Source organism: Neodiprion fabricii, chromosome 1, assembly GCF_021155785.1.
Source record: "Neodiprion fabricii isolate iyNeoFabr1 chromosome 1, iyNeoFabr1.1, whole genome shotgun sequence".
NCBI lineage: Eukaryota > Metazoa > Arthropoda > Insecta > Hymenoptera > Diprionidae > Neodiprion > Neodiprion fabricii.
In genome coordinates, this window is record NC_060239.1 from 38,216,705 (window position 1) to 38,238,203 (window position 21,499).

Genomic DNA, 21,499 nt, shown 5'->3' on the forward strand with positions numbered 1-21,499 from the left:
TGGGATCAGCTTCCTTAAGTAGCATGAATTAAGCTATTTTAACAATAAGTAATTGGTATTTAACTTTTTTCAAGTAGCACAAAGTTTACTTTACTAAGTAGCATGAATAAGTATTGGTTTTTAAACACTTAGATTTTCCATTTTACCGAACTAACTTCGTGGCATTCTTCAGGGTTTCCGGTTTCTAGGTCCTGCGCTCCGTAGTTTAACACATCTTAGTCGTCCGTTTTGTAGTTTTCCTACGCCACCATCAAAAGTGAGGCGCGAAGCACGCAGAGGTGGAGCCCCCAGTCATACTTGTATAAATTACAAATTTAATTTACTTCTTGCGTCTCAAAATACATTACCAACAACAAAACAAAAAGGACAATTAGTAACGAGAGAAACAAAATGACAAAAAAAAAGAACTAAGAATAATGCTCCCGAAAAACGCTAATTGCGATCGTGCCAAGGCTTAAATTGCTGCGCTAATCACCACAAATTGAAAGCCTTTAACTAACTGGATGCGCTTGACACAACTACTTTGAACCTTATACCTAAATAAATACGCTAGTCACATCGAACGGGGTCTCAATAAGTAACGCGCTAAAATTAACAAAAAATAAAAATAAAATCTTAAGGAATCATTCGACTCGCAATGTAGCAAGCAATCCCACAAGTATTTATCTCCAGCTCAACTCCAAATAAACGTAACCCACTCGAAATTTTAATACGCGACATATTCTCGACGCTGCAAAAACATACCGGCGTGACTCGACCGAGCATAGTGGGATTTAACTGTACGCAACGAACAACGCAATTGACTCGATCTGAAACGGTGACTCGTCTCTGCAATCTTCTGCTAAATAAAATTGACCCTACGTTTCATCGCAAAACTCAAGCTACTACCACCAAGCACAGAGTTCGGCAAACGAATGTCGAGCACTCTCCGATACTATAACTCAAAAATGGCCAACCATGCCCGATTGGCACGCTGCTATTGTATTTCTCTCGAAATACGTTCGAGAGATTAAAATTACCGATTACCGTAACTCAACCACACGAGGAAGTCCTCCACGCCGCGGCGCCGTTGTCGGACATTCGTTTCTCGTAACAGCGGAAAATTCGCCGTTTCCAACATTCGTCCCTCTCCATACTTCCGCTAGTCGCTCTCAACTTTATTACATTTCCCGTTCGTCATCAGGTGAACGTCTCACTTCGGCAATCGTCAGGACTCGAGTGACGAATTATAAAATTCGAAACACGGGCGCTGTTATGTTTGTGGGATTGTCCAGTTTTTATTGGTTCACCGATTAGGAAATTATTGAATTTTAACCCGCGCAATTTTTGCTGTCCACTGTCTGGGAGTCGCTCGTTGGTTGATGGATTCGCCGTTACTCCACATTTTGGTGTAACATCCCGAAATCTCTACTTTTGGGTTCCGCTTGGGATTCGGAGAGCTGTTTGTAACGATCGTCAGACATACCACGTTACAGCCCATAATCCGAGATCAAAGGTGATAAAAATGTGTATAGCATTACAAATCGCATACAGAACGATTTTCCTCTAGAGCAAATATTTGTCTTGTTCATTGCGAAGACTTATTCTACAATATCCAGCTGATTACTTATTTAGGAAAAAACATACCGTTCGTTCACAATGGGTTTATACGCCAAACATATCTGTAGTCGACACGGATGCGACATTTGACTTGAAAAAACTGCTCTGTCAATCGGGATGTATATTCTTTAATGGCAGTTGGAATACCTAAATAAGCACCGATGGGGAACTAACAGTGTCGTAATAACAATATTAGACCGTGATAAGCTACAACCAATAACACTATATCGTAAAATAATAAAACAACAGGCTCAGTCCATTTCAAGAGTTCTTCTATGAAATTCAAAATATTACAGTAGAGATAAGCAAGATAATCGAGTATGGCCAAAAAAAAATTGTGATTACGACTGTTATTGTGATATCGGCTCGATGTGAATAAACATGGAATCCTGAGATCGAAGTAACGGTGTGACTGGAAAGAATGTAACGTAAGTCCATAACGGCTGATACTTGAAATAAACTTGAGATTTTAACTTATCAACTCAGCCATGTGCAGTGCTTCGACTTTCGTCATGTTCATGTCTCTCTTGGATACATTCATACGAAAAAATGAAAGAAATATCGGGTTTATGCGAGTACGGCTACATCGTAGTCACCGGTAAGTTGAGCGACAAATAAGATAAACCTGAATAACTAGGTCGGGAAATTCTGAGAACTTTAGTATTATTGACAACGGTATTCATGCAGATCTAGCTTGGAAGATTTTAACTGATGCCAAGATGCCAATTTCCATCGGTAATCGCAAAGAGGTGAGAGTTTTCTTGAGAGATTTTTTTTCTTAACATATATTGTAAAATGACAAAACATCTTGAGATAATCAAGTTTCATAGAAGTACTGTATACGAAATAGATGCGTCTATTTTTCATCGGTTTTGGTCACTGGTTTTACGCCATTTCTGTTCACAAGTCATAAGTATCGCGAATCAAACGACCTTAATTGTAATAATTGGACAATATATCTGTGATGCAGATATTTATTCCTATAGTACATAAACTTGGTGAACAATCTCAAGCTCTTTACTTAATTGCAAGAAAAAATTCCGTTCGTTCACATGTTACAGATACATATTTCAGAGATACAGGCGACACGGCGAGGGACTTGAAAAAATACACTTTGACAACTATGATGCATCGTTTAGAATAGAAGCTGCATGTACCTGAATAAACCACGACGTGGCATTTATCTTTTAATAACAATATTGAACTATCGTACAATTTACCGCCAATAACACCACGTCATAAGATTATCGACAGGGCGACAATCAGTCCATTTCAAGACTTCGTCCATGAAATTATAAAAATTGCGGTAAGCTGTTAAAGAATCTGTTTGAAATTTAATATACATTTATTGAAAGCATTTTTCCAGATACAGTCTGTGATAATGACAATCAAAGGAGTGTGTTTTAATAATAAATTCATCGCGTGGTGATATTATTACGCAAGTGTACTTTGTCAATCAGATTTCAAGCTGCAAGTATAGGAAAATCAATACAAAGTGCACTGAGAAAAATTTCATTTGTTTTAGTAGCTAGAAAAATTCAGTAAAATAGGTATCGTTAAAAAAATTGTTCGAATATTGTTGGTATTACGAAAAACGTGGTACACGTAAACATTTTGCGCCATTGTCGATCCCTTTTTGGTAATTGCAACGCAAAATTAGTTTGTTCGGTTTACTGTACTTTTTTAGTTAAGTAAGACTTCAACGTCAATTCATTGTTGCACAAGCATTAAATTTTCGCAACAGTTACAAGAAAATCTAGTAACAGTGATCGTAATGAGAAAGAACAGTATCGGATACTAGACTTTCCGGTAACAGCTAGAAAACTAATTTTTATTTTGTACCTAGAACTGTATTTTTCGATTGTGGTAAAAAATGAAAATAGTCAAGGATTGAGCGCTAACCGGAACTAAAAATTTCTCTCAGTCTGTGGATATCAATTCAGGGTTGTATATTAAATTTACTTCACCGCCGAATTCGTTTCGATGAAAAGTTGTGAAACTTAATATCAATTTGTCTTGCTATTGTCGGAGACCGTACCATACAATTAACATACTGCGTGACACTTTCGTGATATTTGTGTCTGTAATTCTTTCGCGAATTCTTCCATTAACAATCAATTTATTAGGGTTCAAAATTTTCTACACTACTGCTTGCAATGCATGTTCCTACCACATAAGAATATTATATGGTTATCAATATTATTGCATTACGTGTTTGTAAAATTCTTTAACTCGTTTTTAACTCGTTTTTTAATATTGAACCAGCTTTAAAACCCTCGTTCGCTAAAGCTCGCTCGGGGTCGGATGCCTAGTGTAACTGGTTTTTGTGCTCGTGCGCTCGCTTACTCGTTGTCAGTGTTTTACCAGATGATACGAGACTTACCAGATACCTCACGCTCTCGATGCTTGAAGATTGTTTAATGGGTGATAAATGTTAGTCCGCTAGTCCGTGAAGTCGAGTTTCATCAAGTAGCGGACCTCGAGTGCAGTAACTACGAAGCGCTAGTCGTGGAGGTCGAAATCCACAAGGCAAAGGACCTGGACAGCCAAAACGACGGAGCGCTTGTCGTGGAAGTGGAGTTTCATCAGGTAGCGGACCTTGAGCGCAGAAACTACACAGCGCTTGTCGTGGAAGTCAAGTTTCACCAGGTAGAGAACCTGGAGCATAGAAACTACGGAGCGCTTGTCCTGGAACTCGAGTTGCACCAGGAAGCGGACCCGGAGTGCAGGAACCACGGAGGTAGAGAATCCGGTACTCGAAATCTGCGGAGCGCGATTTTTTATACGTCCGCTCTACTGCGCGGTTGTTTCCAGACTGAGGAATACGACGCAGTATACTTGATATCCGAGTATTAATTTAGTTGTACAAGGGTATGAATGATCATTTCATATACCTAATTTGGAAATGTCATTTGAATTTGCGTTGTGGATTTGTTTTAAATTTAAGATCTTTGTTAACAGTGTAGACATTCATAGGACAAGCGAGTTTCGACAGAAGAACTCCGATCACGACTTTAACTGCGATTCCAGTTGATTGTTGATCGTCAGAAAAAACGCTGTGACAAGGAAATATATAATTGATATCAATAACGGCTAATATTCGAGATGCATATGAATGTTCAACTTATCTTATTGTTATCTGTAACGATGACTCATCACCTAACTTTGGCACAAACATGTAACGAGAGGCAGCTACCAGGTCCCACTTTAGTAGACATGTGCGGTGAATCCGGTACGTTGATGTCTTTTCTGGACTTAGCCATACGAAAGAACGAAAAAATATCGGGAATATGCGAACGCGTGACGCCCATCGAGACACCAGATCCCGAGTATGACTACATCGTAGTCGGCGGTAAGTATTAAGCGATGGATGTCAGTAGTTGCAAAGAGGATTTTTTCATTGACTAGAGCGTTCCTGGACACTTGAGAGATTTTTTCGAATATGGAGATAATGTCAATTATATCTTATACACTGTAAGTTCACTGGCCACTCTGAGAATTAAAGAACAGCCTTACTTTAGGTGGTGCGGCAGGTTCTGTGGTGGCTGCAAGATTGAGTGAGATTTTCCATTGGAAAGTTTTACTTCTCGAAGCTGGTGATGATGAACCCGCATCTGCACAAATTCCAAGTTTTACCACTGATATAGAAGGTTGTAGATCTTAGAGAGAAAGACTAATTTGTTTAATTTATAACGGTGTTATTGAATTCATATGATGAACGCTAGTCAAATCTCTGCTTTTTACAAGGATCCAGTTTAGAATGGGGATATCTAACGACGAATGAAAGTCACGCGTGTCTCTCAACGAACGCTTCTTGTACGTACGCCGCGGCGAAAGCTCTCGGTGGATGTACGGTGCACAACGGGATGATATATTTGAGGGGCAATCCAACGGACTACAACAATTGGGCTGCTATGGGTAATGAGGGCTGGACTTGGGATGAAGTGAAACCTTTCTTTCTCAAGGTGGAGGATAATGGTGAAATTGATAGAGTTGGAAGATTCTGGCACGCCACGGGGGGTCCGCTTTTCGTCGAAAGATCTCGTTATCAACCTCCATTTACCGATTCTATACTCAGAGCAGCGGAAGAGGCAGGATTTGGCGTCAGTGAAGATCTCAACGGAGACGAGACTACTGGTTTTGCAATAGTACAAACCACTTCGAAAAATGGAGTTAGACGTAGCAGTGCCACATCGTACCTACGGCCTACCAGGAACCGTGAGAATCTGCACATTTCCTTGAACACCACTGTCACAAGAGTAATAATCGAGGATGGAAAGGCAGTCGGCGTCGAGTACTTTAAGGTAACAACGGGGTGACTTCTATTTCACATGTCCCATGTCGAGATTGTAAGGCTCACAACAAGTCATGTATGATGGAGCACATGGAGCACCGTAAAGTCTACCCAAATGTTCCAAATCACTGGGCTTCACAGACTTTCTAATTCACTGTTAGATAGAATCAAGAGGGCAAAGGTGGCTCCATTGTAGTTTGAACACTACATGCACAAATATCCCTTATTTTGACAGAATTTTATGTTAAATGCAGAATGTTATAATTTGATTTAGAATGATGAGTTCAAGACGGTTCGTGCCTTGCGAGAAGTAATTCTAAGCGCTGGAAATGTCAAATCGCCTCACATTCTACTTCTCTCGGGCATTGGGCCCAAGGAACACCTCGAGTCCATGGGTATAACAGTAGTCAAGGACTTGCCCGGCGTTGGTAGCAATTACCACGACCACCCGTACTTCATGCTTAGCTTTACTATCAACGAGACCGATGTGTACGACAACGATTGGGCTGTTGCTGCTGAGTACCTCGCCTTTCAGACCGGCCCATTGTCCAGTTATGGCATAGCCGGGGCGATCGCTCATATAGCTTCCACAGCAACAACCCCTGACTATCCTGACATCCAAATATTCAGTGCTGGTTACCAAGCTGACTGTGCGCCGGGAGAAATTGGGGCTCTTCGTAGCACGGGGCGACGTACTGTAACCTTGTCGGCATTGTATCTCCATCCGAAAAGCAGAGGTATGTAAATTCTGCATGACGCAATGACACATGGAGATCTTCAATGACCTACCAATAATATGGATCCTTTCATTCGGTGGTTTAGGACGAATTAGTCTCGCCTCGAACGATCCTTTTGAAAGCCCCTTGATCTGGGGTAACTTTTTGAGCGAACCTAGCGATGTCGTTGGTATTTTGGAAGGAATAAATATTGTTCTCAAGTTGACCAATTCAAATACTTTGAGATCCCATAATATGACATTGTCAATGTCAATCCTCGAAGCTTGCAGAGATTACACTTTTGCCACTACTGAGTACTGGAAGTGTGCGTTACACCAGGCTGTAAAGCCCGTAGGTCATGGAACCGGATCGTGTAAAATGGGCCCCAAGCATGACGCAATGGCAGTTGTCGATCATAAGCTTCGAGTTCGAGGCATCAAAGGACTGCGCGTTGCGGATACTTCCATCATGCCTCAGGTGGGTTTTGTGGCAAAACTTTCGAATTGTTACATTGGTACGATAATCATCCCTTTTTCATCAGGTATGTTCATGATATCAGAGGGTAGGCTATAAAAATATTCAGTTGTTTAAGTGGTAAATGTATGTAGTTCGAGGTGCATTTTGGTATCAGTTCAGAGGTCACATTGTAAAGGTAACTATCGATGTTGTGATCTCAATGTGTAAGAACCTTTACGCTGAACTTTGCATCAGTGGTCGTAAGAAAATGTGTTTTTTATCCCTGGGCGGTCCAAACTACCTTTATAATTTTGTTTACAGATAATTACTGGAAATACTGCGTCACCGACAATGATGATCGGGGAGCGAGTATCTGAATTCATCAAGGAAAGTTCTGGTCTCACTTCAGAATCAAGAATGGGAGTGGTACCTACGAAATAAATGTAATCGCGTGATTAGTGACATCCGTTAATGTAACTGGAAATCGTTTTGTTTTTTAAATGAACGATAAATTGCCTCTTCAAGACCAATTGTCTTGCGGTAACGTAGAGTGCATTCAGAGATGACAAAACTTTTATCACTTCATTGGAAGGGATTCGGCAAACACTGTGCAATATCGACGGAACATGTTTCGGTAATGGGTGGAACTCTTTTCTAGAGAACAAGATCATGTTTGAACATTTTTTAATTTGCGCTGATTCTACTGACTCTTGTTTTATTCAAGAATCACTTACTGAGCACTCGGAAATATTCTTTATCACTCTGAAATTTCGATTTTGTTGAGTAAAATCGGCTATATGTGACGTAGCTGCATTCGTTACTTCGAACTTTCGTTCAGAAATCGGAGAAGTTGTTCAGTGTGCAGAACAAGTTTTGATCAAATAAGCAACTCAACTCCAGTATAATCAGTTGCACTTTTCTTCTACTACTATTACCTATAGAAATTTTCATCGTTAACTGAAACATTCATCTTTTCGAGTTGGTGCAGATATTTATGAATTCATTTATTATTGGCTGTTGTAAAATTCTGTAATAATATTTTGAAAGTTTTTGTAATTTCTCAACGCATTTAATCAGTTAGCATCGATCTGCCAACGTCAATTCAGATATGTAAGTACAATATTAAAAAAGCATGACTTATATATGTATAAAATGTTGTCATATAAATATAACAACACTTTCTGACGTTTGTATATTAAATTAAGCCGCGATAATCACACATTGAATATATTTTGAACGAGAGAACATTTTGTATATTCATTGATGTTTAATGGTGCATAGAAATTGGATTCTTTATCCAAAATGACACTTAATTTAGCTACCAACTCGTATGATTCAAAGTTGTACAAATGTAGTCGATAATTTATAGTTACGTAAGAATTTATAATTCGGGCTGCGTTCCGAATTTTAGTTCTTGCGTTTTGTCAGTATATAATATGTTTACATAATACGCACATTTATGAAGTGATCAGTCAATACATGGTATAGTACCATCAAATTTAAAACACACACGCTGTGCGTAACAGAGGTTTGTATGCCCGTCAGAAATAATTGGTTCAGGCGCACGCAAAAAGTTTGTTACAAAAATATTAAGAACAAAGACACGATTAAAATGGTAGTTCATAAATAATAGACATCAAATGAAACACATAATCCAAAAAACGTGAAATCACAGGTCAGAGACTTGTTCGTAAGGAAATCGGCGGTTCACGTTCCAATCCCGCAACGCCGACACAACGCGATTAATCTTCGATTTCCATAGGTTTAAATCTTTCAGTGTATCGCAGCACAACAAGTTTCTGCAAATAGAATAGTTATGGTGGTTTTTTTTTTCAAATTAAACAAATATTAACCCGCCGCAGATGGACTGGATAAATTCAATCACACAGCGGGTTTAATTTATACGTTATACAATAAAGAAATTTCATCACCTGGATCGAAAGCCAGAGTAGAAACGAAGGTAATAACTCACCGAATCACAGTGCAGGACAATCGGCACTCGAGTAACATACTATTTCTGTCCGATACGTTCCTCTCTCTGAAGGTTTCTATCAGCAAGGTCCTCGGCTTGGCGCACATCGATCTGTCGACGGCATTTATCTCGGGTGAGGTACAATTGCTGAGATCGATGGTAGTCAGCGGTTGCTTCTCTTCTTGGTCACACGGATAGTTCCAAAACATCAGAGTTTGATTCTGAAGGACGCACCATCTCCGGTTCCAAGCCGCGAAACCGCCGGCCTCGTCACCGTGGGTTAAAAAACCAGCGTGGTAAACCGACAATTGGAGCTTGGAGGAAAGCGTCAGGTCGATTGTCCCGTAGAGAACGCTTCCTGTTAATAACTGAAAACACACCGTGCATGCCAGTCGACTGATGCAAAATTGCAGAGGTATGATTGCTTGGAAACCACATCTTGATGGCTCATACTTACGGAAGTCAAGGGCCACGGCGAAGTCAGGCTCAAATCGTGCAGATACAGTTCCACCATTCCTGAAAGTACGAAGGAGGTGTTTCTGATCGGAACAGACTCAATGTGGCGCTGTCTACCTGGTGAAAGAGACCTGTCACTTCTCCTAAGTATCAGCTTCTTTGGGGAGGGACACGTCGCCTGTCTTTCGGCTTTGTTCAGGTGATATTTGTCGTCGTGATTAAAGGTTGTCCTGCGGAGTTTCAAGCAGTAGATCCTTATGGTGATTTTGAAGTTGGGGGGGAGGTTAGCGATGAAAAATGAGTCCGGGAATATAATCCTGGGACTTTGTACAGGGCAGGAAATCGGTCTGGTCGCCCATACGGTTGGTCCTTGGGAAACGGCGATCACGAACCACTGGACAAAGTCCCCGGTTCTGCACTCGAACTCGAGTATATCCTCCTTCAGGGGTAGACTGAAGTTCTTTATCGTAACTTCCCCCCTCTCCCAAGGCTCCTCGACGTTATTGTTTTGCTGCGAATTTTGTCGCCGTTTGATTTCCTCGAGGATAGCATCCTTCCTCAGGCCCGCGACCAGGAGCGACCTCTCCGATTCCACCTGCTCGGTACTCGACGAGAATTCCTTCATCGAGTGGCAGAAGGTCAGTGCTTTATTAGCCTGGTACATTATCGTCTGTTGAATGCTTGCGTCCTGAAACAGTGCTTGTATCGTCCGGTCGTCGCTTTTCATCTCCACCGTTGTAACGGCATCGTTCGTCGCATTTTTTGGCAGAGACTTCAGTCCAGGTCGCAGTTTCTGAAACAGTTCATCATATCACCATTATATGAATTATAAAATAGAGAATCACGCTTACACGCCTCAGTCGTATCAAAAAGTTCTGAACATCGTGATTGATAAATTGGACTAAATGTGTGCCAGAAGGCTCAGCGTACGTTTTTGATACTCTGAGTGAACGATCTATAAATCGTCATGCCCCTGTTGAAAGTGCTGGTGTACGGAGGAGGAGATTCAGTCGTCTGCGTCTTCCTCACGGCGGAACTGTTATTGTTCAGTCCCGACGTGGTTCCTGCGGACATCAAGTCACTGGCGCAAAATTCTGAGTAACTTTTTGGGTTCCCCTCGGAAGGCGGGAAAGTCATGGTGGTATGGTAAAGTTCATTTCCAAGCGCGTCGGCCAAAAAATCGTCAACGTCATAGGGAATTGTGGAGTTGAGGGTCTTATCCTTCGGAGACGAAGCGTTCGGTGGGCTTCCCAAACCCTCGGGAGAATTCGGTGCCGTGGTCGAAGAAGAGGACGCGATACTCTGTGAATGACGAGGACCGGACGCCATAATTTTTGACAAGTTGGTGAGTAAAGACTTCCGAGTCGATTCCAAATTCAGTTTGAACCCGTCATTCTTCTTCACATCTCTATTGTTTTCGGCACATTTCGTCTCGGATGTTTTGGCTTCCTTGTCCAAATTCGATGTCGGCCCACCGCTGTTCGTCGTTACACTCTCTGAAACGCTGCTCGATGTTGCTGGTTTCGCAATATTATTCGGCGGCTCGTCGTTGGGGGTTGAAGTTGGATTTTCATTGAAGTTAAGACGATTTTTACTGCTCGTCGATTTACTGGCCGACGATGCCGCGCACGCTTGTTCAGGACTGTAGGGTGAACGGTAAAGCTTTTTGGGTGTGTATCCCGTTGGCGTGAACGGAATCTTCGACAAATTTGGGTAAAGCCGAACAGGAGGTGACAGCTCAGCGTCGTTCTCCGGAGTGTAAAAGTCCGAATGAAACTTTAGCTGTCCGATATCGGCGTTCAAGCGTCTTATCTCAGCGGTCAGAGGGGTGGTCGGTGAGTCAGGGAGAACTCCAGGGTTCGTTGAACATTTTTTCTCTGCCGAATTACCTGCAATTGTCACTTCCAACGATAACTTATCCGGTCTTTTATTTGCCGAAGTCTTGGCGGGTGAACCTTCGACTCCGCCGTTAACTGCTTTCTGTTTACTGTCGCCTATTGTTCTCAGTTCCGGTGTCATTTTGGGTGGTATCGAAATCTCCCTTTCTAGGGTCTTCAACAGTTTAGGTTTCTCGGAGCGGCTGCACGACGAGTGGCGTTTGATTGCTTCACGATCATCGATACTCTTGTCCGAAAAATCGTCAGCCTTTTCTCGTTCCAGATTTTTCGTTGCATAAGCCTCGTGAAGCGGTCCTCGCCACTTCACTTTGCCAAGTTTAAACCCTTCTATATATGTCGGTGCCGATTGCGGCTTGTCCTTGGTTGAGTTTTCAGTCACAGTTACAGAAGTACAGTGGGAAGTCTGCGACAAATCCGAGTCACTTTCTACCTCGTCTTCTTTTCTTTTTCGCAATTTTCTAAAGCGCGGTTTAGCCACATACGAACAAGCTGCTTCTGGCGTCTGTACGGTGTTGTTACTTTTTATCCGCTTCTGATCCTCCTGAATTTTAGAAGTTTTCGAGAATACTTGACTGTCACTACTGTCATTATCCATACTACTGCTCTGCGATACCTTGCCGTTCACACGTCGTTGGTGATATCGAAGATTTTGGTACTCAGGCGTAGATTTAGACTGGTCAGTAAGATCCGAAGAACTGTATCGGTTTATAGGATAAAAAATGGGAAGATGGTCTCGTTGGCGTATCAAACTGTCACTCAACGTCACACTCGTTCTTCGCAGAATGCGTGGTTTGTCATCAGCAAACTTGTTTTCGCCAGTGTTTCTCCGGCTGATTGTTTCACGATCTATAAACAGACCGCAGCATTACCATTTTTGGACTATGGACTATTAGCGCGTACCCAAGTTTTCCCATAAACAACTTTTAGAAAAGCTCATTTTCTCTGTTATTTACACATCGTACTAATTTTCATAATCATGGTTCCATATTTACAGCATAATTGACAACTGCGAAGTGCGTGAGGAAGTTTGTGATTAATTCTGATTGAAAATTGTACAAAAACTGCGAATAAAAAAATAAAAAAGAAAAAATGTTTCTACCTCCGATCTTGACTGCAGGCTTGTCATTAATGGCTCGCAAAATACTCATTTTTCTCTGCAGTTGATCTGGACTGCAATGTAAGCTCTCCTCTCGAAATTGACGCATGCTGGCGCGTTGCAGCATGCGCTAAGAACGATATTTGATTAGAAAATAACCAGGCGTAACGATCTCGAAAGAGCCCAGCATGATTTATTCGAATTCAACGAGGACGTGCGATTGCTATGACCCTTCGGTCTCAGCATTAGGCTTTGGACTACTCTTTGATAGTGTGCGGTTACTTTTGATTCTACATACCCTCGTGAACGGATCCTGTGTCGAATCCATCCCAGACGAAACAACAACGCAACAGCGAAACACTCTTCACCGAGGATCACCAAATAATGGTAAATTGTCTTGAAAATGCGGCAGCTCTCAGCGTTAGCGGAGTAGTTTTATTTGCACGAGCGAAATACTCTAGGAAGATAAGGAAAATAATCTCGCTAGGCCCCATGAGTCAACCGTCATCCCCTCAAGTTCAAATACATTTATTGGTATTCGAAGAGTACACTCTTACGTGTAGATATAACCAAAACACGCTGCTGTATGTCAACATGCGTTAGAGGTAGATCTGGTACTATTGTGCAACACTGACCGCGAAATATGACACATGGACTGTAGCAGTTTGTGAAATCTTTTTAGAATGAATCAGTTCTTAAGGATGAATGAAAAAATTTTTTTTGTTATACAGATATTCATACGTGAACGTGTATTTTTTCAACGAATCTCAGTGTGAAGTAATTATTTGGAATATTTATGAACAACTCGTATTATACTCAAGTCGCTGTATGTAACATGAATTTTAGTGAATGTTACTTTCGAATTAAATTATTTAATTACCTTTCCCTGGTTCGATTCGGAGTCTTTGAAAAATCGAATTGACCAACTAGCCTGATAATTCCCTGATTTTGCATTTACATTCATAATAATTTTCCATGTCTCTATACAAGTGCATTTGTTGTGATGATTCAGAACTACGATGTTAGTCATAAATTATTGGTTTATTTTCTTTAGTCCGTATATGATATTGTGATATTGGAACTACAAAGGAATACGAGTTTAAGTGTTAATATCGAGCCAATACAACTTACTGATTTTACACGTTGGAGCAAACTAATTGAAAATATATTTTCCATCGTCGATGAATACAAAATCCATTTCAATTCATCATATTGAATCAACCATCTTCATTTTGCTCCTATATTTGAAAAGGCTTACTTTAATTTTGGAATCAATGGTCCGAAAAATCTTGAACCACTGTTCAAGACAATTACGTGAACAGAGAAATGCATGTTTTGTAAGATTAGCCGAATGAACAGTTTTATCGGAATCTACTAAATATTCGATTTAGCCGATAGATGAAAACAAGAGATTAACAAAGCTTCGAAAGTTTTTTCAAGTACTCATTTCTGGTTTATCTTTGAATCGAGCTGTTGGTGGAGCTAAAAAATTGTTTCAGATGGAAGTAACAAATTTTTTAAGTAATTACATTTAAAAATTTTAAGTGTAATTTTGTGTTGCGCCTGCATATAGGCAACTGCAAGTATAAATCTCTGAAATGAAGGGCGGGTAACTGATTCGCGTGAAGCTAGGCGAAAGTATCCTATCTCAACTTGGCGTATTCTATCACGATCCTAACCTCAACCTTAACCTAAGTTTTCCTCATTCGAAATCATAACCTGTAATCTTAAAACTAGTTTTCCGTTGGAATAGGAGTAGAGTCGCAAGTACGCCAGAGGGGGAAAAAACAGCGGCGTGGTTTGTTAACAATAAATCCAAGTGATTGTTGATGATAGAGTAGAAGATGTTTGAAGCCCATAGTATAAATGCCGAACACAAGGACCTGATACATGACATAGCTTACGATTTTTATGGCCAACGCATGGCAACATGTTCCAGCGACCAGTTTGTCAAAGTGAGTAGAGCTTCCAACCGAATTTCGAATTTATCGCTCATTTCACGCACATTCTCAACTTCATTCGCATAATCACATATTTTCTTCTCTACTCCTTCACTTTGCCAAAATTGATATTACAGCAGTATTCCCGTTCACGCTTTCATTTTGTTATGATTTTTTCTTAGGTTTGGGACGAGGACGAACACGATAACTGGCACTTGACAGCATCATGGAAAGCACACAGCGGATCTGTGTGGAAAGTAACCTGGGCGCATCCCGAGTTTGGTCAGGTTTTGGCGACGTGTTCATTTGATAGAACTGCAGCGGTCTGGGAAGAAATTGGTATAAATTTCTGATCTTGGATTGGAAAACGATAAGCAGCAGAGCATTTATATTGATTGTACGAATCAAATTTCAGTTGGCGAAGGTTCAGGCTCCGGTGAACGAGGGATGCGACATTGGGTGCGGCGGACCAACTTGGTCGACTCTCGGACGTCAGTAACAGATGTTAAGTTTGCGCCAAAGACTCTCGGTCTTCTCCTTGCGACCTGTAGCGCGGATGGAGTAATCAGAATTTACGAAGCACCAGATGTGATGAACCTGAGCCAGTGGACTCTGCAGCATGAAATTAGCTGTAAACTTCCATGCAGTTGTTTAACATGGAATCCTTCATTGTCGCGGTATATATAGTCAAAATTTTCTTCAATATTGCTGGAACTGAACACCTAAAAAATAAGGGGAAGTGCAGTGTTTTTCCTTTTTTTTCAGGCTCCATCCACCTATGCTCGCAGTTGGCAGCGACGACTCGAATGCATCAAGTGGCGGCAAGGTCTTTATATACGAATACTCGGAAAACAATAGACGGTGGACAAAAACAGAGACATTATCCAATGTCGTTGACCCCGTGCACGATATTGCATTCGCACCCAACTTGGGACGTAGTTTTCACACTTTAGCGATAGCCACCAAAGATGTACGGATTGTAACGCTAAAACCAATGCAGTAAGTTTCGCTAAAAGTGGGAAGTAATTGTTTTTAAGAAAATACTCTCGCACGATGATTGGCATTGAAAAATTCAAAAAAATTGCTCCTCAAGTGTTCTTTTTTCTCCTCAGAGATGCGGCTCAAAGCGGTTTGTCTCGGTTTGAAATTACGACTGCTGCCCAATTTGATGATCACTATTGTACGGTGTGGCGAGTGTGCTGGAACATAATGGGGACCATATTAGCGAGTTCAGGAGATGACGGCTGCGTTCGTTTATGGAAAGATAATTACGTGAATAATTGGAAATGTGTAGCAGTTTTGAAGGGAGATGGAACCTCGGCTCACAGTGCCGAAATTCCACAGATAGCAACACCTCCCAGTCACTCGATCTCAGGAACTCAGGCGCCGCTATCCACCACAAGGTACTACAAGCTGGGTTCCATCAGTCATCCTAATCAAGTACCATGGCACTAATTGAGAACGATTAATATTTCCGTTTTGAATTATGTAATATAATTTATACATCATTACTTTTCTCTCACATTTGATCGATTGAGAACAGATTAGCGAGTAACGATTTGTGATCATAAAATTTTCACCGCTTTACGTAATCATCCTTTCTTTTTCTCGTATCTCCTCATCAATTTTTTAGCAACAGATTTGATCATAAAGAATTGAAGAAATAAATCAATAGTCAATACGTCGTAAAAACGATCTGTTTGGATTAAATCACTTCTGTATTAAAATGAAGAAGTCTCTTTTCTCTTCCCCTTGTTTACGCACAGTTTTACACCAAAGTATTTAATTTATTTGAAATATATAAAAATATCTTTTTACACTTTACGTCAATAAGTTCCTTTACATCAGATCATAATGTCCGTTCTCAGTTTTAGAGCCATGTAAGTTTATCACAATTATTTAGCATTTAATGCATTCGATATTTGTATTGTAATGTGAGCCCAGTTTTTAATAAATATTATTCCTATAGACCCGAGCACCTTTTTATTTTCTCCTGTAACCCATCTTGCAATTTCTTTATTTTTCCTAAAACAGACGGCCAAATTTACTTACATCGAAATTTAGCAACGGGTGAGAGGGATAACATTTATTATAACCGTTGAATGTAAATTAAATCCATGAATTCTACATATCTGCGAATTTAAGATAAGTTACCAAACACTTAAAATCTGGACGAAGTAGGTAACTTACACATTTGAAGTTTAAATTTCAGAAGAAGAATTCAAAGTTTCGTCACTTATGATTCGTTTCATAATTCGATGTATCTTTTTGTCGTTTCAGGAATATATCTATAGCCACGGTTACGGCGGAGAGACCAACGACGACAATATTATCGACTAGTAAGTGGCAAGCCCCTGTAATAAAAGGCCGTTTCAGCAAGTCTGTATGGCTTGGAAATCCAAGCGAACCGTCACTCCCCCCTCCTCCGATCATAGAACGCCCAAAATCGAAGAAGTAAATTTTTAAATGTGTCTTACTTGCGAGTCATTGATAACTTACTACGTTTGCTAATTAATTGGTCGATTTGACAACGGAGCAGATTAATTATACTTTAGTAAAATTTTACTAATTTATCGACTGATTTATACACGCAGACTGGATTTCTGTCGCCTTAAGAGCTTCGGATAAATGTGATATTTAAAATGATATTATATCATACTTGGTTACGACGATATGAGACAATCGTTATACTTGAAATATCTTTATTGAAACAAATGATACTAACGATAATCTTTTGATTAACTCACCGTACTCGTACGTTAATATTTGACATTTTGAAACAGTATTAGACACGACTGTGTATTTATACTTATTGGAATTTTATACTTTTGTTGCTTAGAAGAAGAAAAAAAAACAGAACAATTCTTATTCGCTGGCAATACAAAATAACAGGATTACAATCGAATACCTCACATGTATATGATAGACAATGATCGCTGCAGGATATATTTGTTGAGTATTTGTTCAAAGTATAATATTGCAGTATTAAGGAAAGCAAAATATTTTCAATGGCTTTTAGCAGCTGTATAAATATCGTATAAGCATTAGGGTATACCGCATACGGTATTAACTTTTATTTCCTTTCGGTGATACTTTTTTACCTAATACGTATAATTAAACCCATTTTTTATTCATTTAGCTCCAGCGATATTATATTATACTCAGTCGGTTACTTATTTTTTCCATTCAAAAACAACTAAATTCCTATCTTTTCTTGTATAGACATGTTTATGTATATGTATAGGTATACATATTGTTCAAAAACTCGCGTTGTACTTATAATATGAAAATAAATTTTCTTTGGTATACTCGGTTAGGAAAATATTTGTCATCGTCTCTCGTTCCTTCCGATTCTGTTTTTATTTCACTTTCTTTTTAATGGATTGCCGAAGAACATGACGCAGTTATTCAAACGCTATCAATTTATTTATTTTCTATACCTATGTACACGTGTTCTGCGTCGTTAAATTTTCCATCCTTCCAACACTTGAGTTTCTTCGAGATGAGAAGTGCATACACAATTAATATAGACCTATGTATAATAAATACCGTATAAACAACGTTGGTGAATTTCCAAATAAAATAATATGTAAATTGAGTCAATTTTAGTATTATTTTTTTCTCTTGTCAATTTCATAAATCTTTACAGAATTCAAGCAATAATCTCTATGTACAATCAGTTCACGAGCTCGGAAGCAAATTGAAAACACTTGGCATTTCGAATTCAACATTTTTAAATTCTCGTATCTTCTACTCAGATGCTGCCCATCAAAAATTGAATCGCAACTCATGATTTCTATTACCAATATAACAAAGAGAAATAAAAAAAAAATGTAGAAAAAAATAAAGTTTTTTCCTTAACCATACTATTGCTCAGACAATTCAATTCGAATTTTCGATGTCTAATTTACTTCCAATATTCTGTATTTTTTCTATTCTAGCTTGAGTTTCATCACATTATTGCGATGAATAAAAAAAAAAACATCATTACGTCCTGTTTATCCAAACAGGAAGTCACGCTAGACCTACAACAATAGATCAAAGAAAACATCTGTGGTATGCGCTACGGATCTGCGAACGAACCACGTGATCGCATAAAGAGCGGAGTAAATTATTATGTCAGTTTCCCTCGAATACGTTTAATTTTCTTTAAAATGACAGTGAAAAGCCGGCGCTTCTCGCTGCGCGGCCTCGCTTCGTCGGATTTCGGCTCGCACGTTTTGCAGACGCTCCCGGAGTTGGTCGGACATCGGAGTCCCGGAACTTGCGACGCCGAGGCTTCGTCGAGAGAGCGAAGCTCCTTTGCAGGGCGACGACACTTTTGCCGATCGTCTTTCATGGGCGCTGATCGCTGACCGAATCGCCGCTCCGATCTGCTCAATGCTGCACGCTTCTTCGCGCTAATCGCAAGAATTCCATCCATTTTATAGCATACGATGTCGTTTCGACCTCGTTTCAACGTAACATAGTAAGAATGACCAAAAATAATTGATTTTCGATTAAATCGATTAGTTTTTCTCGATTAATCGACTTTAATCGATTATTTTTCAAACTCGATTAATCGACTAATTCGATTCATTCTTCCCGATTCAATCGAGTCGTGTTCGATTATTCTTTTGGACTCGATTAATCGATGCATCGATTATTTTTAGCCTTAGGTTTACTGATAGCGGTAAAGACAGCTAGCCTTTATGGATTTGGCGTAATAGGTCAGACAAGTGGTGGGTCCGGGAGAAATTTTATAGTATTCTACTATATGCGGAATCGATTTTACGTTGGGATCCCATACGACAGATCGGTAAGTGTAGGGTTCTAAAATTACCCTCGTAACCGCTCGTAACCGGCAAACTAGTGCGAAGAGATAACCAGGGCTGGCAGTTTTTATATATCTGCAGTCAACGATTCATCGAAAACTGCAATGATTGCTCCGAGAAACCGCAGCCGCAATGTAAACTACTATATTGCAAATTTCCGAAGATATCTGAGGTAAATTCGTGCAGCAGTTGAAATATGGCGTCCCACTGGACTAACAGCTGATCGGATCAGGTTAAATCATACGATTATGAAAGCGCAGAAAACTTGAGGTAAACTAGAAAATTTCTATTTCGTTGTGTTGAGTTGAAAAAGTGTTAAATTTACGATGAGAAATCACTTTTTTAATTAAAATACGATTTTGCAACCGCGTAATTGTTTTTTCAATGCCAAGATGGCGTCTTCCACTATTTATTGGACCCAGATGAATCTTTTGAAAAATTATTTCAACGAAAATCTCTCGATGTTCCTGCATATTTTTTATCCCAAGTTTACTCGCTATGTTTCCTTGACGATTATACTATATGAAAATATTTAACTGAAAGAAATTTACAATAGAAAGTTTCACCAAGGTCTATGTCCAAGAAGGACAACACAACACGTTTTTCACCCTCTGCACAAGTCCTAGAGATCGGAGGCTACCTTACTTTGTTAGAAGTTTTGGTCGCCCCGTGTTTAGGTTCAGCCGTTGTCAGCGAGGGGTTGTGGCTTTCGGTGCAGGCAGTCAGGGGTCTTGAACGTCGGATGTTTCTTTCTGACGTCCGGGTTCCGGTTGACAGGGCGACCCTCGTCGTTCGAACATCCGTTTTCACCGCTGGAGACCTGCAGTTTAAGCTCGATATACTTTGCTTAATGTAGATTTTTTTTTCAAAAACATTATGCAGTAAGGTATGAAGATAAAACTGAGTTTATAACGTTGTAACACGTTTTTCCGGTTCGTTTTGTACAGGGTTGCGTGGTCGTCTTTTTTGAAAATGGATCGACCGCAACTACTTGAGCTTGCAGCTTTCAGGGTTTACCTGTAGAAACATCGCTCGGTAACTCGATCTCCTTGACCCATTGCACCCGACTGGTTCGAGCGGATGTCTTTGCAGAGTGTTTGAATCGTAGGTGGCGAGGGTCGATCGTTTCGCGCGTCATATTCGGCCTCGACTGCCACAGGCTGGAACTGTTCACTCTGCGCATTGCAGTTCTTAACCATTATTAATACGGATTACAGTCAGATAAAATAAGCATGTTGAGATAAAAAGTTACAACCTAGCTATTATATATTGTAAGTGAAAAGCGCATGGATCGTTAATCGAAAAATGAACGGGAAAATTTTTGAGAAAGAAGTTGGTACGAGGAATGAAAAATAAAAATTTTCGGAAGAATGCGATATCTCTTGCCGATTCGCATCATGTGCGAAATAAATCAAAATCGAATCTCACGTTCTGAGAAGAGGCATGATGGGTCTGTTCCCGGAGGCAACTTCGATCACGTTTCTCCAGGTTCTTTAACTTTTGGTTTATCCAATGTTCGACTGGATCGTGATGCAGGGACATCTCGGGACGCAGATAAGCCGGATGAACATTTGGGATAGTCCGGACTTCACGGGGTGGAACAATTCGCGACATTGGCTGACTTGGCTGCCGGGTTACTGGCCTTTCTGCGAACCCAGCGACGCTGTGCACAAGAAACTAATTTTCAGAAGAAGCGACTTTGTAGTTTATTTATCTGGTGGAATATTGTTTCCGTAGAGCGAAATATCTCTTTATCACAAGGAACCCAAATTTATAATCACAACTATTGTAGTTTCGAGTGAACGACGATGAATTCATTAGGAAAAAATTTTGGTTTTATCCAAGTAAATTCTTTCCTTACTACATGCTGAACCAAATAGAATTTTAAATTTTGGTCACAGATATATTATATTTCCAAAAGTCATTTGGTTGATTGAATATACAATGATTTGATAGAGAACATTGCAAATTTGATTTTACGAAATTCAATGTCCTACGAAACAATTTAGTTGAGTCAATCACTCGTTGGGTTTAAGTAAGAAATGACGATCGATCACAGCGTTTTGTATCAAATACTGAACTTTAATTCTGCGAGTGAGGATTGGAAACTATAACGTTTAAAGGTGTGTCGAATATCAAGGATCAATTTCGTATTTACTACCTGCGAATGAGATTACCTCTTGTTGATAGTCTTGGCTATGATGTGGCTCTGCATGCGGTCCGCGCTGCTTTCCCACCTGACGTGGTGCGCCACCGAA

At 40.0% G+C, this 21,499-nt stretch overlaps 4 protein-coding genes across 9 annotated transcripts; 2 read left to right on the plus strand and 2 right to left on the minus strand.

The window, feature by feature from the left end:
- The first annotated feature begins 2,632 nt into the window (after positions 1-2,632).
- On the plus strand, positions 2,633-7,785 carry LOC124175891 (glucose dehydrogenase [FAD, quinone]-like). 5 transcript variants are annotated; one of them, XM_046556519.1, is made up of 8 exons: positions 2,633-2,905; positions 3,865-4,470; positions 4,561-4,951; positions 5,121-5,249; positions 5,347-5,903; positions 6,168-6,630; positions 6,716-7,086; positions 7,387-7,785. In XM_046556519.1, the coding sequence occupies exons 3-8, from the start codon at positions 4,705-4,707 to the stop codon at positions 7,504-7,506; spliced, it is 1,887 nt and encodes a 628-aa protein (XP_046412475.1). In that variant the 5' UTR covers positions 2,633-2,905; positions 3,865-4,470; positions 4,561-4,704; the 3' UTR covers positions 7,507-7,785. The 5 variants fall into 5 exon arrangements, with proteins under 5 accessions (XP_046412475.1, XP_046412464.1, XP_046412484.1 ...); XM_046556508.1 differs by having other exon boundaries at positions 3,889-4,470; XM_046556528.1 differs by having other exon boundaries at positions 3,956-4,470.
- On the minus strand, positions 7,708-12,980 carry LOC124175856 (anillin-like). The gene is made up of 6 exons (XM_046556449.1): positions 12,786-12,980; positions 12,491-12,617; positions 10,424-12,237; positions 9,495-10,286; positions 9,038-9,405; positions 7,708-8,864 (listed from the first exon to the last, which is right to left on the minus strand). The coding sequence occupies exons 1-6, from the start codon at positions 12,813-12,815 to the stop codon at positions 8,735-8,737; spliced, it is 3,261 nt and encodes a 1,086-aa protein (XP_046412405.1). The 5' UTR covers positions 12,816-12,980; the 3' UTR covers positions 7,708-8,734.
- A 1,176-nt stretch (positions 12,981-14,156) lies between these two features.
- On the plus strand, positions 14,157-17,979 carry LOC124181153 (nucleoporin SEH1-A). Of its 2 annotated transcripts, XM_046567434.1 has the most exons (6): positions 14,157-14,442; positions 14,610-14,766; positions 14,843-15,104; positions 15,193-15,426; positions 15,540-15,830; positions 16,708-17,979. In XM_046567434.1, exons 1-6 carry the CDS (start codon positions 14,332-14,334, stop codon positions 16,883-16,885), a joined length of 1,233 nt encoding a protein of 410 aa, XP_046423390.1. In that variant the 5' UTR covers positions 14,157-14,331; the 3' UTR covers positions 16,886-17,979. The 2 variants fall into 2 exon arrangements, with proteins under 2 accessions (XP_046423390.1, XP_046423400.1); XM_046567444.1 differs by lacking the exon at positions 16,708-17,979 and having other exon boundaries at positions 15,540-16,397.
- Positions 17,980-18,304: 325 nt separating this feature from the next.
- Positions 18,305-20,869, minus strand: LOC124183931. Its single transcript, XM_046573172.1, has 4 exons — positions 20,670-20,869; positions 20,259-20,416; positions 19,887-20,061; positions 18,305-18,827 (listed from the first exon to the last, which is right to left on the minus strand). Exons 1-4 carry the CDS (start codon positions 20,853-20,855, stop codon positions 18,567-18,569), a joined length of 780 nt encoding a protein of 259 aa, XP_046429128.1. The 5' UTR covers positions 20,856-20,869; the 3' UTR covers positions 18,305-18,566.
- Between the last annotated feature and the right edge of the window lie 630 nt (positions 20,870-21,499).

Coding starts and splice junctions, on each gene's coding strand:
- LOC124175856 (XM_046556449.1), bottom strand. CDS start 12,815: ATGGATTCGACACAGGATCCGTTCACGAGG. Junction 12,618..12,785: donor CACAGGATCCGTTCACGAGG/GTATGTAGAATC, acceptor TATCGTTCTTAG/CGCATGCTGCAACGCGCCAG. Junction 12,238..12,490: donor GCCTGCAGTCAAGATCGGAG/GTAGAAACATTT, acceptor GTCTGTTTATAG/ATCGTGAAACAATCAGCCGG.
- LOC124183931 (XM_046573172.1), bottom strand. CDS start 20,855: ATGTCGCGAATTGTTCCACCCCGTGAAGTCCGGACTATCCCAAATGTT. Junction 20,062..20,258: donor ACCGAGCGATGTTTCTACAG/GTAAACCCTGAA, acceptor CTTAAACTGCAG/GTCTCCAGCGGTGAAAACGG. Junction 18,828..19,886: donor CGACCAAAACTTCTAACAAA/GTAAGGTAGCCT, acceptor TCTTGCGATTAG/CGCGAAGAAGCGTGCAGCAT.
- LOC124175891 (XM_046556519.1), top strand. CDS start 4,705: ATGCATATGAATGTTCAACTTATCTTATTGTTATCTGTAACGATGACT. Junction 4,952..5,120: donor TGACTACATCGTAGTCGGCG/GTAAGTATTAAG, acceptor GCCTTACTTTAG/GTGGTGCGGCAGGTTCTGTG. Junction 5,250..5,346: donor TTTTACCACTGATATAGAAG/GTTGTAGATCTT, acceptor GCTTTTTACAAG/GATCCAGTTTAGAATGGGGA.
- LOC124181153 (XM_046567434.1), top strand. CDS start 14,332: ATGTTTGAAGCCCATAGTATAAATGCCGAACACAAGGACCTGATACAT. Junction 14,767..14,842: donor AGCGGTCTGGGAAGAAATTG/GTATAAATTTCT, acceptor ATCAAATTTCAG/TTGGCGAAGGTTCAGGCTCC. Junction 15,105..15,192: donor TGGAATCCTTCATTGTCGCG/GTATATATAGTC, acceptor CTTTTTTTTCAG/GCTCCATCCACCTATGCTCG.